General features: G+C 42.7%; 1 protein-coding gene across 1 annotated transcript in view; it reads left to right on the forward strand.

The window, feature by feature from the left end:
* Positions 1-729: 729 nt before the first annotated feature.
* Positions 730-18,455, forward strand: part of LOC148021398 (ribonuclease III domain-containing protein RNC1, chloroplastic-like) — a 79,485-nt gene continuing 61,759 nt past the window's right edge. Inside the window, exon 1 of the mRNA XM_087699257.1 lies at positions 730-1,981. Within this exon, the coding sequence (XP_087555383.1) occupies positions 1,050-1,981 (932 nt within the window). The 5' untranslated portion in view covers positions 730-1,049. The remainder of the gene's footprint in view (positions 1,982-18,455) is intronic.

Genomic DNA, 18,455 nt, shown 5'->3' on the forward strand with positions numbered 1-18,455 from the left:
TTCAAAAAAGTACATGCCCACACTTTGAGCAGGGATTGGGTATCCATTGCTTGGTGTGTAACTAGCTTGAATTGGTTGAGTTGTGGCAAGAGATTTTGCAAATAACTTCCCAAAAACCATGAGAAATTTATCAAGATGGCAATTTGACGTAGTTGAAAATCTAAACATCCTTCAAAGTGATTACATGGATGGATAAGTATCTCATTTATAAGTAATTTTATCGCATAGCAAGAGTAGACATTATAAGGCTCTCAATTTTGTTGCTTTTTGGAAGGAATATGCTCTTGTCTTTTTGTTAATGGGTTGCATTTACCAAGTTCTACAAAGTTATTTGAGGGTAGCTCTAAGATAGCTCAAAGTTCAGTAGGTTGAATGCATGGATAAGAAGGTCTTGAGTTCAATTACTACACCCACACAATCATTTGATAAAAGGGACAAAATTGAAAGTTTGAACCTGGGTCTACTAGTTGACAAAATAAGTAGTTTACCACTAGGGTAGCCACTTGAACACATGCTCACACACGTGTGGGTGCACGAGCACGCACATCTAGGAAGCTGAGGCTATATGAAAGCCACATTTCATATGCCAATGTCATTGAAATAGCCTCTTTAGTTTTAACAAATCATAAGGTGTCTTAGAGCCACCCCACACCAAGCGTAGGACCAAAGCTTGAAAGAGGCTTGACTTCAAAAATGTACTTACTAGTCATGTTGAAGTCCATAAGCGTAGGTCCTTGCTGACCGACGCTAGCTTCCTCTCTCTGTGTCTCTGTCTCTCTCTCTCTCCACGTTTATGTTTCTCGCCCTCTCACAGCATGTCATTGGGAGCTTATCCTCTGGTCACCATCGCGTGGTGGTCATAAGCTGCAGGCGGACTATCAGTAACTCGGACATTGGTCAAGGAAACGCGACCGCACGTGCAAGACTTTCACCACCGTGACTTGCCCAGACACAATTTGCCTAGGCGTGGCCTTAACACACTGTGATAGCAACTACACTGTTGGCCATCCACCAGAACGAAAAAAAATCCTTATTCGAGGGAGCGAGAGATGGCAGCCTCTCGCTTGTGCAGCTTTGGTATCGATAGCAGTTCACTGGCATATTCTCCTCCTCTGTCCTTCTCAGACACGCTCTTTTTCAGCAGTAGAGTCAGCAACCCCAATGAAGAGGTGTGTTTTACTGGACGCAAGCGCTTGCGATTGCCGTGCATGAGCAACACTATAGCCAATCCCGCCACAAAGGATAGAGAAACAGGAAGTGGACAGGATGGCAGGCACTCGCAGACAGCCAAAGATGGAAGAAGGTCACTGACTGGCAGAAATGGGAGAGGACAAGGAAGAGTCAGAGATGAACAAAGAACAAAAAGCCGAAGAGATAACTTATCTCGAGACAGCAAACAGCCCCTTATACTCCTTCCCGAGCCCATCGGTAGGAGGGAAGCCATCTGCAAGCCAAGCATCGATGACCATCTCCTCACACAGAAGTTCCTTAGAGGTCCCCTCCTGAAGCTCAAATCCTTGCCTGTTCTCAGCTCCTGCCTCCCTAATGCCCCCTTCAATGCAGAAGATCATGAATGGATGGATGAGAACCTTGGACGCATTAGAGAGGTGCTCAGTATCACTCCAGCTACCAATGCAGCTGAAAAGCTGGGGGAAAACAGTCCACTTTTTCATTTGGACTCTTTGCTTTATCTTGCCTTCCAGCATGATGAAAGCAGTAGAAGCATGAGATCTCAACATGTTAAGACTGCACACTCCCGGCTTTGGTTCCTAGGAGAACATGTCTTGGAGCTGGCTTTGGCAGAATACTTGTTAACGCGGTATCCTCGGGAGATGCCAGCATGCATCCGTGAGCGAGTGCTTGGCTTGATCAACAAGAGAGTGCTACCACATTGGTTCAGGAAGGCATCTTTGGACAGATTCATGTTCCCTGATTATGGCATGGACTCAGAAAGATCAAATGAGAGGCTGCAGGTTATCAGGTAAGTTAAGGCCCATTCTTTCACCTTAAGTAGAAGCCTGTCATGTCTATTAGCCTATGTGCGGATCAATCATGGTGGGATATCATGTAAAATATGTTTGATTTTGAAGTTATTGACACTGCAATTCAATGCCTATGATTAACCGTATAAACCTAGTTTAGCTGAGACTGACAGCCCCTAATCAAGTCTGTTTGGTTCTTCGCTTATACTTTTATAAAATTTTTTGGATACACACTTTTTTTTCCGTATTACTGCATATTACTGCTGGGAAACCTCTATTCAAACAAACACATGCATGCATGCAAACTGACATGCACACATTTTGTTTGGAGTAACATTTAACACAAATCCTTGTTTTGCTCAAGAGAGTAGGCTCCCAAATGATTTCTTGCTGGAAGATGCAGAAATGATGTGCTTCGAATAAGAAATCGACAGCTGTGTTTTATGGTGTACATCCCTCATAGCAGCTGAGATGCTGAAGGCTTTGAGACTATGGGCGGACAGCCACCCTTGTTGAACCCCACTAAAATTAAGGCCTGCATTAACATAAAATTGTGATGTATTAATGCCTACTTTTACTCCATTAAAACAGAACCAAAAAAGACATTTATGGAAAAGGCATCGATTTTATTTGTTGGTAGGACAAATCCCCAAAAGTCCACTATAAAAGGACATGTTGTGGGCATCCATTCCCACTCACTGTTATTAACCATTATCATTCCTTCACTCCTCTTCTTTGAGTGTTCTCCCTTCTCCATTCGTCTTCTCACTCTCTACCTGCCCATATTCCTCAAGGAGTTGCCACATACTGTCCGATGGTGCCACCCTGATGTCCAGCCTGCTGCTTAGCTGCTGGATGCTGCCTGCCTGCCTTGGAGGACATTGCCAGCCTTGGAGGATCATTGCTAGCTGTTGCCCTGCTGTCGCCCTCAGATTGAGAGCGATGTAGCTTGTATTTTTGCTGATGCAGCCTGTGTTTTTCTGCTTTCGATGGCTGCCAACTGATGTCATTTATCATCTTCTCTTGCTGCTGTCTGTGAAGCTGCGTTTCTGCCAACAAACCTTGCATTTTACTGTTCAAGGTCATCATTGACATCATGCTGCTTGGAGGATTGCATTTCACTCCTTCCATTGCCCCCCACATCATTCCTTTTGCCACCTAGAGTTTCCATTGACATCTTCATTACTCCCTCCATTACTGTCCAAGCCCCACATTATAGTTTGCTTGGAGGACTCCTTTTCACTCCTTCCACGCTCCTTCCATTGGTGCTGCCGCCTTGCATTGATTGGGACAATGCACTTATCTTGAGCAGCTCCAACGTCAACAACTTCTTGGCTCTTCTTAGCCCCAGTCCTAGGGACATGGAGACTCGAGCTGATTGTATCATAATTGTATTTCATTCATTATTCATTTGCTCTTTGAGTTTGTGAGTTTGATTAGTGCTAGTGTTCGTTGTACACTTTGCTATTTCCACTATAGACGCTACTGTTAGAGCCATTCGCTTGATGCTTTTACATGGTATTAGCACAAAGGTGCTCTTGAGTAAAAGATCCTTATTCCATGTGAAGAGCTTTGGGGCCTTATAGGGAGCAATGAAACCATCCACATCCCAGATCCCTATACTCCTTTTCACTGTGATGTTTGGGAGAGGACTCTAACTTCTCCTATCCCATTCTTCCATTTTAAGGTTACAACTCTAGTGTTACAGCTTTCTCCTCCTAGGATCAGGGTTGTCTACGTCCAATGGTTGGATCGATCCATCCAATCCATCCCGTCCAATACGATTCATTTGATACCTTTTAAACTCATCCGATGGGTTTTCTACGTGTGCGTACGCTTGTCAAACTGCTCATTTTCTTGTGTGTCTCTTCCTCGTTTCTTTGCATGTTTTTTGCAGGCTGCAACAGCCACTCTCCTCCAACAGGTCTATGATCCATCATATTCTCTCTACAATTATCAGTGTGACAAATCTCTCTCTTTCCCCCCGGCGCCCAAAAAAAAATAAAAAATCAAAGACCATGTGGCATGGATGAATCCTCCCCCCAAACCCCCCATCCAAAGGCCATGTAGCATGGATGAATCATGATGGGCCATGGTCTATTTCTATTGCCCATAGTAAAAATCTCTCCCTCTTTCCCATCTCTATCCTTCAAGCATTCTCTATTCCCTCAAGCACTCTTGCCATCTCAAGCTCTCTACTTCCTTAACCTCTCTACCTTTCAAGTTTCCTACTCCCTCAAGATCTCTCTACGCTCTCAACATCTCTATCCCTCAAGCAAGTTCTACTCCCTCAACTTCTACACTTTCTACTCTCTCAATCACTCCACCCTTCACCTTCTCGAGTCTCCAATTCCATCTTCTTGAGTCTCCACCCTCTCTCTCTTTCTCTCTCTCTCTCTCTCTCTCCCCCCCCCCTTCCCATACACCCAATTATCAATGGCACCTCCTCTTCATGAGGCCTTTCGCTTGCATTATTGTGCGTACTTTGAACTATTGAAGGGGGAATCCAACACTTGCAAGTGGCAATGCAAGTATTGCCCCAAGATCTAAACCTCATCTATTACTTGCATCCTCATTCACATATGCAAATTGGAAGGGAAGGCCACACCATGCCCCGCAATCTTTGATGATGTCCACCAAGAATGTTGTCGAAAATACTTGCCATTGAAGTGGCGCAAAGGCATTTCAAGGGCAAGTGAGGAGGTAGTGTCTCTCGATTAGGGGCCTTAGATCATGAAGAAGTTCCCTCTTCAATCGTCTCTGTTTCCTCTCTTGGAGGGGCCTTTTTAGAAGTGATTGAGCAACCAGAGAGACAGTAGGGTTTGCAGGGAGAGACACAATGTGTGTATGGCAAAACACTGAGAAGAGAAGAGAAACTCAAATTGAATAAATGAAGTGAATCTCATACAAGAGTGTCGTAGCACGAAGGATGCCCCAAAGCAGGGAGACTGCTGAAGAAGCCTCTAAGTTTGCAAACATAGGGATGATGAGGTGTTGCCTAGGTAGGGAGACTCCTATTGAAGAGGAGCCTTTGAATCAGCAATGCAAGGATGATAATTGGTGATGCTTGGAGCAGAGATATTGCCATTGAAGGGTGAAGAGCCTTTGAGAATGCAAACGTAGGCCTGAAGATTGATGCTAGTTGGAGTGACGCCAACAGTGAAGGAAGAGCCAGAAATTGAAAACGTAGGTGTAGCAGCCTTTGATGATAGAAGCGCTAGTAGGAAGTGTGATGCTTGATGAAGGGGAGGGGCGAGGAACCAAAACGCATATGTCTGAGCCTAGAAAGTGGACGCAAGATGATGATGCAGGTGTTAGGTGAAAGGAGGAGCTCCAAAGCAACCAAACACAAGGATGGGCCGTCACTTGAAAGAGAAGATCTAACGCCAAGTAGGTGGATGATGATGCAAGTAGGGGCGAGCACCAAACGCGAAGGAGAGAGAGCAGAGCCAATTACGATTTGATAAGAGTGTACCAACAATGTGTTGGTACACAAAGAGTAAAATGTATTTATACTTAGGGCACATAAGGGTGCATTCATATGTACATGTGCGTGTACTATACACGGGGGGTTAAACCGGGCCTTTATCCCAACAACCTCCCACTTAAAGGTCCGATGTGAATCCCTAACTAACCAACTTCCACTAGTCGTATGCAATGCTCGTGCTGAGCTTTGCTTAGACTTTTAGTGAGAACATCTGCAGGGTTGTCTTGTGTTTTGATCTTGGTCAATTTGAGTTGACCATCTTCCAGAATCTGTTTGATGAAGTGATATCGCACATCTATATGCTTTGTGCGTGAATGATACATGGCATTCTTAGCCAGATACACAGGACTCTGGCTATCACACCCCAAAATTGGAGTACCCATAGACATGCCGAGATCTTTTGCAAGTCTACTCAACCATATAGCTTCCTTAGAAGCTTCAGTAGCTGATATGTATTCAGCTTTAGTGGTACTCAGTGCAACGATGTTCTGCAATGTGGAACATCAAGAAAGAGCCCCACCAACAATTGTAAAGACATACTCGCTGGTGGACCTACGAGTGTCCAAGCCACCTGCCATGTTTGCATCACAATAACCCTGTAAACTAAGTGCACCCTACCCATAGCACATATACTTTCTTTGTGTACCCTTGAGGTATCGAAGAATACACTTGACAGCCTCCCAATGTGTTTTGTTAGGATTTGACATAAACCTACTAACAACTTCCATTGCATGAGCAATGTCTAGACGAGTAGCAACCATAGCTTACATAAGAGAGCCACAAGCTGATGCATAAGGGACTCCCTTCCTAGCATTTGCTTCTAGGTCATCTTTTGGGGTGCTGGATTTACTAAGCTTAAGATAAGGAGGTAAGGGTACCACAAAAGGCTTAGCTTCAGCCATGTTAAATTTGTCCAATACCTTTTCAATGTACTTTTCTTGAGATAAAAACAACAATTTCTGCATTCTATCTCTACGAATCCTCATGCCCAAAATATGCTATGCATTCCCAAATCTTTCATGGAGAAAGCTGATTTCAGCTGATTTTTGAGAGCATCCAAGCTAGTCTTTCTTTTCCCAGCTAGCAACATATCATCCACATACAAAACAAGTATGATGGGGCTGCCATCTCTATCCTTTTTCATGTACAAGCAATGATCTGCATGGCTGCGTGTAAACCCATGAGATAGCATAAAAGTGTCAAACTTTTTGTACCATTGTCGTGGTGCTTGCTTCAGCCCATACAGGCTACGTTTTAGTTTACACACCATCTGTTCTTTTCTAGGAACTACAAAGACCTTGGGCTGTTTCATGTAAATTTCCTCATCAATGTCACCATGTAAGAAAGCTGTTTTTACATCCATTTGGTATAGCTCTAGGTCCAATATAACAGTGAGAGCAAAAAGTACACGTAGAGTGGTCATTTTCACAACAGGTGAGAAAACCTCTTGGAAGTCAATCCCTTCCTTCTGCGCATACCCTTTGGCAACCAGTCTTGCCTTGTACTTGGGTTTCCCATGAATTGTCTTTACTTTATACACCCATTTTTTTGGAAGAGGCTTTCTTCCCTTGGGCAATGACACAAGATCCCAAGTATCATTTGCATATAGAGATTTAATCTCTCTGCATGGCTAGCTCACACCTGAGTTGATTAATCTGCTAACACCCTCTCGCAGATCAGGGGTGATCTGATACAATACAATAGTACAATGATGGGGAATCATAAACTATACAACATAGAACCACCAGAAGAACCATGGATATCCAAGCAGTGAGTGGCCAGCCCACCACCAAGATGTCTCGGAGAGTATCTGACGTCGATGTCGATCATAACAACACCACTTGAAAGTAGAGAAGAATCATAGCAGCTCTCTGTGTTATGTCACCTATGTCACTCAGGATATACAAGACTAATGTGCCAAACATGTCTCTGAACATGTGACTGCCTTTGGTCAAAACTGCCAAAGTGTCCCCTCATGTGAGTGTCAAGATTATGGGAGAGAAGGAAGGAGTCTCACTTGTAGCTTTCTTGCTTGCACAATGGGGGAATACACACAAAGGTGGAGGCTGAAAACAGTTTTCCTATTCTTAGTTTGTGTAAGCCAAAAAGGACTCTAGTACAAAGAAATAGAAGAACCCTATATATGGGTCTCAAACTAAACTCAACTAACTAAGGTGGCATACTAACTGAGCCACGAACTAGAGTAGATAAGGATAGTTGTCATCTAGCTATTATTCATGGGCGGTGTACCAACCGTATCTACAGCTAACAAGTCGGTGACATAAATGCACACCGCCCATGAATAATAGCTAGATGACAACTATCGTACCAACCGTATCTACAGCTAACAAGTCGGTGACATAAATGCACAACGGCCACTCTCGCATATCATAAGTGGAGCTCGATATCTCAACACTCCCCCTCGAGCTCAATCCCAATTCTTGCACACCAAGCAGGTCTATGAACTTGCGCAGCTTCTCTGCGCCCAATACCTTCGTGAATATATCAGCTATCTGATTCTCTGTGCTGACATAAACTAGATCAATAAGACCTAGTAAAACCCTCTCCCGCACATAGTGATAATGCACCTCAATGTGCTTTGTTCTAGCATGATAGACTGGGTTATTTGCCAAGTGTATACTGCTCATGTTGTCACAATAAATGACAACTGGCCCATCTGTAGGCTGATGCATATCATAAAGTAGCTTATGCAACCAAGCTATCTCACATGCAGCCATTGCTGCACCCCTGTACTCAGCCTCTGTGCTCAACAAGGCAACTGTAGGCTGTTTCTTGCTGCTCCAAGTGACTGCAGCACTCCCAAAAGAGAACACATATCCACTGGTAGATCGTCTATCAGAAATACTACTAGCCCAATCAGCATCAGTGTATCCATGAAACTGTATCTGAACCCCAGTCTCATAAAATAGTCCATACTACAATGTGGACTTCACATACCTGAGTATGCGTCTAGCCGCATCCAAATGTGGTTTCCTTGGAGCCTGCATAAACTGACTTACTAATCCAACAGCATAGCTCAAATCTGGCTTGGTAATAGTCATATAAATCAAACTTCCTACTATGCGTCTGTACATAGTAGGGTCTTCGAGAAGCTCACCTGCATCTGCGCTCAACTTCACATTCTGCTCCAAAGGAACTGAAATAGGCTTACAGTCTGTCATTCCATATTTGGACAGCATGTTCAATCCATACTGCCTCTGCAAGAGCCATATTCCACTTGGTGATCTAATCATTTCAATGCCATGCCCAAGAAATAACGCAGCTCTTCCAAATCCTTCATCTCAAACTTCTGCTTCAATAGCATTTTCACATGAATGATATCTTCATCACTATCACCTGTGATAATCAAATCATCAACATAAATGACAAGTAGCATAATACATTTCTTTGTTTTTCTCACATAAAGTGAGAAATCTGCCTTGGAAATCTGAAAGCCAATAGTTACAAGATACTGTTCTATCTTGTCAGACCATGCTCTAGGTGCTTGCTTCAAGCTATACAAGGCTTTCTTCAACCTGCAAACAAACTCAGGATGAACAACATGCACATAACCTGGTGGCTGCTCCATATAAACCTCTTCTTGCAAATCACCATGCAAGAAGGCATTCTTTACATCCATCTGATGTAAAGACCATTCCTTTGATGCAGCCATAGCAATGACTGCTTTTACGGTTGCCATCCTTGCAACTGGACTGAATGTTTTTTCATAATCAATGTCATATGTTTGTGCATACCCCTTGACTACTAATCTTGCCTTGTACCTGTTCACAAAACCATCTGCATTGTGCTTCACCTTATAAACCCACTTACAATCAATTGCATTATCTTTAGGCAAAGGTACCAATTCCCATGTAGCATTTGCTTCCAAAGCATCCATTTCTTCATCCATGGCTTTCTCCCATTTTTCTTTTCCTATGGCTTGCTCAAAAGAAGTGGGTTCTGGTTTCTGTATCACTTTGACTATATATGCATAGTGAATGGTTGTAAATCCATCATATTTCAGCCTATCCACAGGATACCTAGCTCTAGTAGACCTGCGCAAAGTAGGTTCACTCCCAGGTGCTCTCAAAACATCCCTGGTCTTCCTTACTCCAGGTGTAACAATAGAAGGAATACCCAACTCATCATCAATGCTTTGTTTTGAGCCACTGGATTCACCATCCACATAAGAGTGACCTGCATTCACATCAAACATGGGCTGATTTACCTTTTCTTTTCCTTTTCGTGATACTTGCATACCACTATCTGCATTGCTTTGAGAAGATTCTCTTGATCTTAATCTGCCTGTCCATGGCGAAGAATGTGAACCACTGCTAGAGGACGTTCCAGGTCCACTAAAATCTTGTGACTGCTGCTGTGAATTCTGTGCAGCATTACCATTTTGTGCATTTACATTATCAATCACATTTACTGGTTTATAGCAGCTACTCATCTCATTAAAAACATCTCTGCTCACTGTAAACTTACGAGTAGAAGGGTTATAGTATCTATACCCTTTTTGCTGCAGAGAATAATCAATAAAGATGCACTTCTCAGCTTTTAGATCCAACTTGGATCTCAACTCATCTGGCACATGAACATAGCCAATGCATCCAAAAATCTTCAAATGAGAAATATCTGGTTTTCTACTAGTTTACCTCTCCTCTGGAGTCATCCCATCTATTGTTGCAGTGGGTCCTGTTTATTATGTAGACTGCTGTAGCAACTGCTTCACCCCAGTAAAAATCTGGCAAGTCTTTTTCGTTGAGCATGGTGCGAGATACCTCTCCAATATGCCTGTTTTTCCTTTCTGCAATTCCATTTTGTTGTGGGGTATGACTGCATGAATATTGCTGCTTTATGCCATGCTCCTGCAAGAACCTTGCAAACTCATTTGAGAGTATTCTCCCTCTCCATCTGACCTTAGGCATTTTATTTGCAGACCTGTTTCTTTTTCAACCATAGCTTTAAGAGTTTTGAAATGCCCAAAAACTTCACTTTTCTTTTTCATAAAATACACCCAAACTTTTCTGCTATAGTCATCAATAAAAGTGATAAAATAATGATAGCCTCCAAGAGATGCAGCGTTAGTAGTCCACACATCAGAGTGGATTAGTTCCAATGGCTTCTTACTCTCTTGAACATGTCTAGGAAATGGTTTCCTTGTCTATTTTCCAAACTGACAGGCTTCACATACCTTATGTATTTCTGCAACCTTGAATTTAGGCAACCCTGCAACAATGTTTTGGGCTTGCATTGATTTAAGTCGCTATACATTAACATGACCAATGCGTTTATGCCAGATATCAATATCTGCAACTACACCGATCCTATGTATAAACATTGCTGCACTCAATTCAGGCATGTCTGCATCCAACGTAAACATTCTGTCATTCTTCTTTCCTTTTGCTATCAAGCGACCTTTATTTTTCATATCCTCAACAAAGCATCCATGAGAATTAAATCTGACCTGCAAGCCCTGCTCAACCATTTGACCGATAGAAACCAGGTTTTTGGTGATATTTGGGACATGAAATACATCCGACAGGTATTACTTTTTCCCATCCTGGATAGACAAAGTAATTTTTCCAATCTGCACAATAGGATGTGCAGTATCATCACCAGTCTCCACAAATCTTGGTTTTTCCATTTTCCTTGCATCCTGTATCCATTCTGCATGACCTGTCATGTGGTTTGATGCACCTGAGTCAACATACCACACATCGTTGCTTTCTTCTGCACTTGTCACAGAATTGGTCATGTGCTGCACTATAAACAAATGCTCATTTCTATCATCACCATGTCTACTAGAAGATGCATAATTTCCTTGTTGCAATTTTCCATTCATGATGTCATTTTGCTTTTATAGCAGTCTTTAGCCATATGACCCATTTTACCACAGTAGTAGCATTCAACATTACTGTTTGCATTTTAGCCTCTTTGCCATCCACCACGACCTCTTTGGCTCCCCCTGCCTCTAGAGTTACCACCACGTTCTCCTCCATAGGACTGGTTTTCTTGAGTTTGCTGCATATTCTGATTTCTACCACGGCCTCCAGATCGGCCTCCTCTACCTCTGCCTCTACCTCTTCCAGCATTTGAGTAGAAGACAACTTTTTTTGAAGTTCCTCCTGAAGAAGATGCACCACTATTTCTCTGCTCCTCAGAAATTAGAAGAGCAATCAACTCCTCAAAATCAGGAAATCTTTCACGGACGGAAATGGATGTTCGGAACTGTGCATAATCCTTTCCTAGACCATTCAAGGTCACAGAAACTAAATCATCATCTTCCACTGGCGACCCAATGGAAGCAAGTGCATCTGCAATCTTCTTCACCTTCATGTGGTAGTCATTAATGCTCATACTTTCTCTTTGCACATTGTGCAACTCTTGCTTGAGCTGCATTTTTCTGGCTTGCGTATTTGTGCTATACATCTTTGACAAAGTATCCCATGCCTCCTTTGGCGTACTTACATCCTGAATATGCACAATCATAGAGTCTGAAATACTGATAGACAGCCAGTACATAACTTTTCTGGCTCTCTCATGCCATCCTTTAAATGCCTGCATTTGCTGTTGACTGGGAATATCAGGAAGAACTGACTCTTTTTCATTTCCTGCAACAAATTCCCAATATCCTTTTCCCATAAGGAAATTCGTCATTCTAAACTTCCATGCTTGGAAGTTGTTCTTGTCAAGCTTTTCAGTGACAATCTGTGAAAGAGAATCAGACGCCATTACAGAACATTGCAAAAATTCTGTCACTGCAAAGAACACAGCTTCAGCCTCACAAGGGCAAATCTGCAAAACTGACGAAAGTGGTATTTGACCACACAGTCACTTCCTAGTGACGATTTTGCATCAACAGGCAACAAGGGTGACTCTGTAACTCCCAATGTCTCTGCGCACAGGCATACGATGCAATTTCTACAGTAACTTTTCACCGACCTGTAGAACAGTGGTCGCACAACATAAAACATGACCTTTTTTTGAGTGCGTGCAGAAAACTTCCGCCTCCAAAACAGGCCCCGAAATGGCCTCAAATAAAAAAAACAGAGCAACCAAGGGCTAAAGCCCTTTCCCGCAGCATATATTGCCCTCTTGCTACACCGCGAAGGGTGTCTCAATCTGAGACAATGCACTCTTGCACTTTCCGGCTGTGCTACCTGCAAAGACTTGCTCCCAAAACAGAAAAATGAAAGCAACATTGGTCCTCTTATCAGAACACCGCGAACTTGGTTTGCTTTCTTGAGCTCTTTACCATGAACAAGGCTCTGATACCATGTCAAGATTATGGGAGAGAAGGAAGGAGTCTCACTTGTAGCTTTCTTGCTTGCACAATGGGGGAATACACACAAAGGTGGAGGCTGAAAACAATTTTCCTCTTCTTAGTTTGTGTAAGCCAAAAAGAACTCTAGTACAAAGAAATAGAAGAACCCTATATATGGGTCTCAAATCAAACTCAACTAACTAAGGTGGCATACTAACTGAGCCACGAACTAGAGTAGATAAGGATAGCTGTCATCTAGCTATTATTCATGGGCGGTGTACCAACCCTATCTACAGCTAACAAGTCGGTGACATAAATGCACAACGGTCACCCTCGCATATCACAAGTGGAGCTCGATATCTCAACAGTGAGCTCCAGATGAAAGCCTCCTGCTCTCTGTCAAGTAACCAGCCTATCATGAACCTAGATGTTAATCCTAGCTTCAGGATTTGTCCCTGCCGGACTTCGGTTGATGCATCATGGATGTCCCACTCTGGATCCTGTGCATCTGTATAGACATATAGATGAGACATGGCTTCCCCATCTCACCACCCTCTCACACTTCCTCTTTGGCACTGGAGGGTCGTGAGGGATGTCCTCATCACCACCACTAGAAAGCAGCTGAGGAAGGGGTCACCAAGCCCTTGCCACGATTCAAAGAAGAGGATCCCTTCCGTGCCTTGGACTTCGCCTTGGCCGGAAGATCGGAATCGGAATCTGAGGCAAAGGATGACTCGTCGGAGGAGTCCACATTCCGCTTCGTCTTCTGCTCCTGTTTCTTCTTGGAAGCCGCTAACTCTTTGTTGTTCTTCCTTGAATGACCCTTTTTGCCACACTGGTAACATTGGGCCTTTGACTTCTTCATCTCCGAACCCGTCTCTGAAGCTGCAAGAGCCTCACTTGAACCTTCATGATGTGACCGAAGCCTCCCCTGTAGTTGCAAAGTAGCCTTATACTCAAGTAGCATGGAGGGGCATGTGAAGAAAACTGACAGGAGTTGTAGATGTCTGCGCCCATAAAGCATTCGCTACTTCATCAAACTCCCAAGGAAGCTTGTAGAGTACTGTACCAACAAGATGTGCCTCTGATAGGGCAGACTGCATAGTGCGAAGCTGGTCCTAGAGTTGGGTAACACGAAGTAGGAAGGATTGAATCGTATCTTTGGATTCAAACTTTAGTTGTTGGAGCTGGCCATAGAGAGTAACAGCCCTCATGGTGGAAGGAGCCTTGTACATCAACTATAACTTTGACCATACATCTGAAGGTGTGGTACAGGAGGTGACTGCCAGTAGGATTTCTTTGGAAATACACCGAAGTAAGGCCGAATAAGCACGGGCATCATCCGAATCCCATATAAGCATTGTCTCCTCATGGTTGTCTTCATCAAAATCAGATGGAATAGGAGAAGGTTGTCGAGGACGTGCCACAACTCCGCCAACCACGTACCATAACCGCTTTTGAATAAACCAAGCCTTCATCACTGCACTCCACGTGTAATAATTAGGTCCATGGAGCTTGTCATCAGTGGATGTGCATGGAGGAGCCATTTGGAGAGGATTTAGAAAAGAAGTAGAGAAAAGAAGGGATTGGGAGAGGGAACACCAAACCACGAGCACAGACTGCAAAAAGCAAGAGTTCACATGCAGTATAACCCAAAATTTGATCAAATAAGACAAAAACTGCCGTAAAAAGTCAAGAAATCAGTCAAAAACTGTCAAAAACAGTAAAAACGGCCTGATGATGTAAGTGCACAGCTAGGAGGAGATGTAGAAACACCAAAACGCAGGCTGAAATCGATGCGCAGGCTGTACGGATGCTGATGTCAACAAAAAACGCAGGCAAAACTGGTTGCCTAATTGGAGCAGCAGCTGTCTGATCAGCAAGAGGGAAAATAGTCCTGAAATCAGCAAGAAAACACATTAGAAACACAAATCCTGAAATTTGATACCATGTTAGAAGTGATGCAGCAATGGAAGCATAAACAACATGTTGAAATAAACTGTTGAAACACAAGACAAGAGAAAGAATAAACGAGTGAACACAAATACAGATGAGAATTCAGATGTATGCTCGGGAAACGGAATCCATATCGAACATGAGACAACAACATACAACAGTGAATCACTAGCTGTGTGGGCACCCTGGCACAGGCTCTTCTCTCTTGTGAAGAATCCACAAGTTATGACTGAAGTAAACAAAGAGGAGGAGGAGCCCAACAATAAATAGACATAAAATGGGGGGAGCAATAAATGCAGTTAGCTAGCATTAAATGCTCCCTAGCCCTAAAAACGGCACCAGAAAATGCCAGAAAAATACTACATGAAATGCCACAGCCTCTGCAGCACAAACTCACACCTGAGTTGACTAATCTACTAACACCACTTACTGTTGAATTCATATGCCTTGGTCTCTTTGTATGTAAGAGGCTCACCCTCATTTGTAAGCATCACATAATAATGCAAGGAGGGGTCAAACCTATGTGGTTGACTTCTTAGGCGTGTAGACTTGCGTACCCAATGATCAACATTTTCAAGAATTGAGTCTACATCTGGAGGTATATTATTTTCAGCATTTATTGGCTGCTGTAAGCCATTTTCAGCATGTTGTTCATGCTGTACAACACCTTCATTTTCATTACCAACACTTGCATTTTCATAATCAGCAAGCCTATCTTGCTGTCCGTGGCCTCCTGCTCCTATTTGCTGTCCATCGTCATCTGGCTCAAAAATAACCGGCTGATCATCAGTTTCAGCCTGTGGTATAGCACCATGAGGCTCATTTTTTGAAGTAATAGGTGGCTGCAAACTCTGCAATTTCACCTTTTTCATATCTTCATTAGAGGTTAAAGTACCTTTCAACAATTTTGCCTCATTAAACACAACATTGCGGTTGCGAATAATTTTCTTGGATTGAAGTAACCACACTCTGTAGCCAAAGTCACCCTCATCACTATAGCCCATGAAAATGCCTTTGGTGGATTTTGGGTTAAGTTTGTTCCTCAGCTCATCCCTAACATGCACAAAAGTATCACAACCAAATATGCGTCATATGAGGCTGATTTGCCAGACCAAACCTCCTCAGGGATGCCATTATTTAAGGACTTGTTTTGGAGAGCAGTTGCAAATGTGAACCGCGGTTTTGAGTGCCTCTCCCCAAAATACGTGAGGGAGATTAGCAGTGGATAGCATGCACCGCACTCTTTCACATAAATTCCTATTATATCTTTCAACTAGCCCATTTGAACAAGGGTTGTAAGGGGCTGTAAGCTCCCTCTTAATTCCATGCAAGTCACAAAAGGACTTGAATTCAGTGGATGTGAACTCACGCCCATTATCAGTTCTCAAGCATTTCAGCTTCCTACCTGTTTGAGTGGTCACAAATACATGAAAAATTTTAAAAACAGCAAACACTTCACTTTTCTTTTTCAACAGGTATACCCAAATCTTTTTGGAACAATCATCAATAAAGGAGACAAAATATGCAGCACCACCCAACGATTTCACGGGCATACTACATACATCAAAATGCACTAAGTCCAAGACATTGGACTTACGAGAGACACCAGAGTAAAATGAATTTTTTATTTGCTTTCCAAACTGACACTAATTACAAAAGTCAAGCTTAGAGCCTTTTCCATCAACCTTCTTTAGAGAGGTAAGGACACAAAGTCCTTTTTGGCTCATATGGCCTAATCTCTTATGCCATAACTCCAAGTGATTGCAGATTTCAGCAACTGCAAGAAACTTGTCATTCAAGGCTTTATAGTGCAAACAATACAAAGTGCCCTTCTTGGTTCCTTTTGCAATCCGCATGGAACCCTTTTTTACTTTCCACAAAGCACCACCAAACAGTGTAGTGTAGCCATGCAAGTCAAGGTGGCCAATAGATAGTAAACTCTTTTTAATGCTAGGCACATATCTAACATCTTTCAACACAAGTTCTTGCCAATTGTCTAAAGACAAGTGTACAGTGCCAATCCCATCAATGCTGCAAGCATGGTTATTTCCAAGATACACCTTTCCATAAGTGCCTGCATTGAACATAGCAAAACACTCCAAGCAAGGAGTTACATGGAAAGAGGTACCAGAGTCTACAATCCAAGTTTGAGTGACACCATCATCAACTCACAAAAGAACATCAATCACATCAGCTGTGGTAATTTGCATATCCTGCATGTGACATACAAGGGCATCATAATCAACTGCACATAATACATCAGCCTTTGTATCTAAAAGCTTCTCTATGACCACACTAGAGGCCACATTGGCCTTTTCTTTGCCTTTGGTTGCCTCAGATGCATCTGTCTTATCTTCCTTCTCCTTTTTATCTCTTGCATTCTTCTTTCTCTCTTGTTTCTTCTTGTAATACCTGCAATCAGGTTTATTGTGGCTCTTTCGACCATAGTGATAGCAAGTAATGTCACTCTTTTGCTTTCTTTTGCTCTTGTTCTTGTTTCTCTGCTCTGCATTTGCATTTTTCTTTTCAGCCCGGCCTCTTACATTGTAAGTTGAGTTGTTGCCTTCTCCACTAGACATATGTCTAATTTCTTCATTCAAGATAGAACCCCTCACCCTATCATATGAGAGATTGGGGGTATTGCTGAGTGAAACCACCAAGGTCTCCCAAGAGTCGGGCAATGTCATGATAAAAAAGATCGCCCTCAACTTATCATCAAAGTCCAAATTTGCATCTTTGAGCTTATTTAGAATCCTTGTAAATGCACTCGAGTGCTCAGCTGCAAGCTTTGACTAATCCAGTCGCATATTCACCAACTTGCGCATTAAATGCACTTGATTAATAGGTGTGGTGATCTCATAAGTAGTTTTCAGCTTCTCCCATATTGCATAACCTATATCTAAACCCTTAATGTTTGTCAAGTTGTCATCAGTGACATCCATCTTTATGTAAGCCACAACCTTTTTATTTACTTTGGCCCAATCTGCATGAGACATTAATGCAGGTTTATCTTCCTGCAAAGCATCCTCACAATCCTTAGGAACAATATGCCCTGTATGTGGGCTTTCTAAAGGTCAAAGCCATAACCATCAAACTGTTTGATCTCCATCAAACTCTTGATGTTTGAACTGGAAGAAGTTGCAGCCATTTTATCACGAACACAAGAGTAAATGCACTAAATTGCAGAAGCACAAGCTGAACCAGCAAAATACACTGCTGTTCTTTCTCAACCAGGAATAAATCTCTGCTGTTTGTACATAAACCAGCCCACCACATGGGCAAAAATGCAGAAATTTACCAAATTCTGTGCAAATCCCCAAAATTTCAAGTCCAAAATTGTATAAATGTCAGCCAATCTGACCCAGCTGAGGAAAACTTTGCCAGTACATGAAAAGCCCCAAATTTTTGGGATCCAATGTCAAGTAATTTTGCTCAAAGGAGCAAAATTTTGACTAATTTGGCAAAATCCCCAAATTAATTGAGGTCTCTATACGCAATTTCTGACTTCAAAACCACTAACGGGCATAAGCAGTGTCAAATCTAGGAGAAGCCCCAAAATTTCAGGCTCGAATTTGCACAAATCTGAGATTTGTGCCTCCAGTGCATGAATCCCCACCAAGATAAGAGGCAATTGAAAAGATTAGAGAAAAATTTTGATTTAAAAAAAATTGACCCCGGGTTTGGGGGGGGGGGGATCCATTGACCCGCCTTGTCACGTGTGCTGCCCGCCACTCGTTGCTGTCCATCGCCAGTCGCACGC

This window comes from Lygodium microphyllum, chromosome 18, assembly GCF_053477565.2.
Source record: "Lygodium microphyllum isolate KBCC chromosome 18, Lygodium_microphyllum_v1.1.10, whole genome shotgun sequence".
In the NCBI taxonomy this organism is placed as follows: Eukaryota; Viridiplantae; Streptophyta; class Polypodiopsida; order Schizaeales; family Lygodiaceae; genus Lygodium; species Lygodium microphyllum.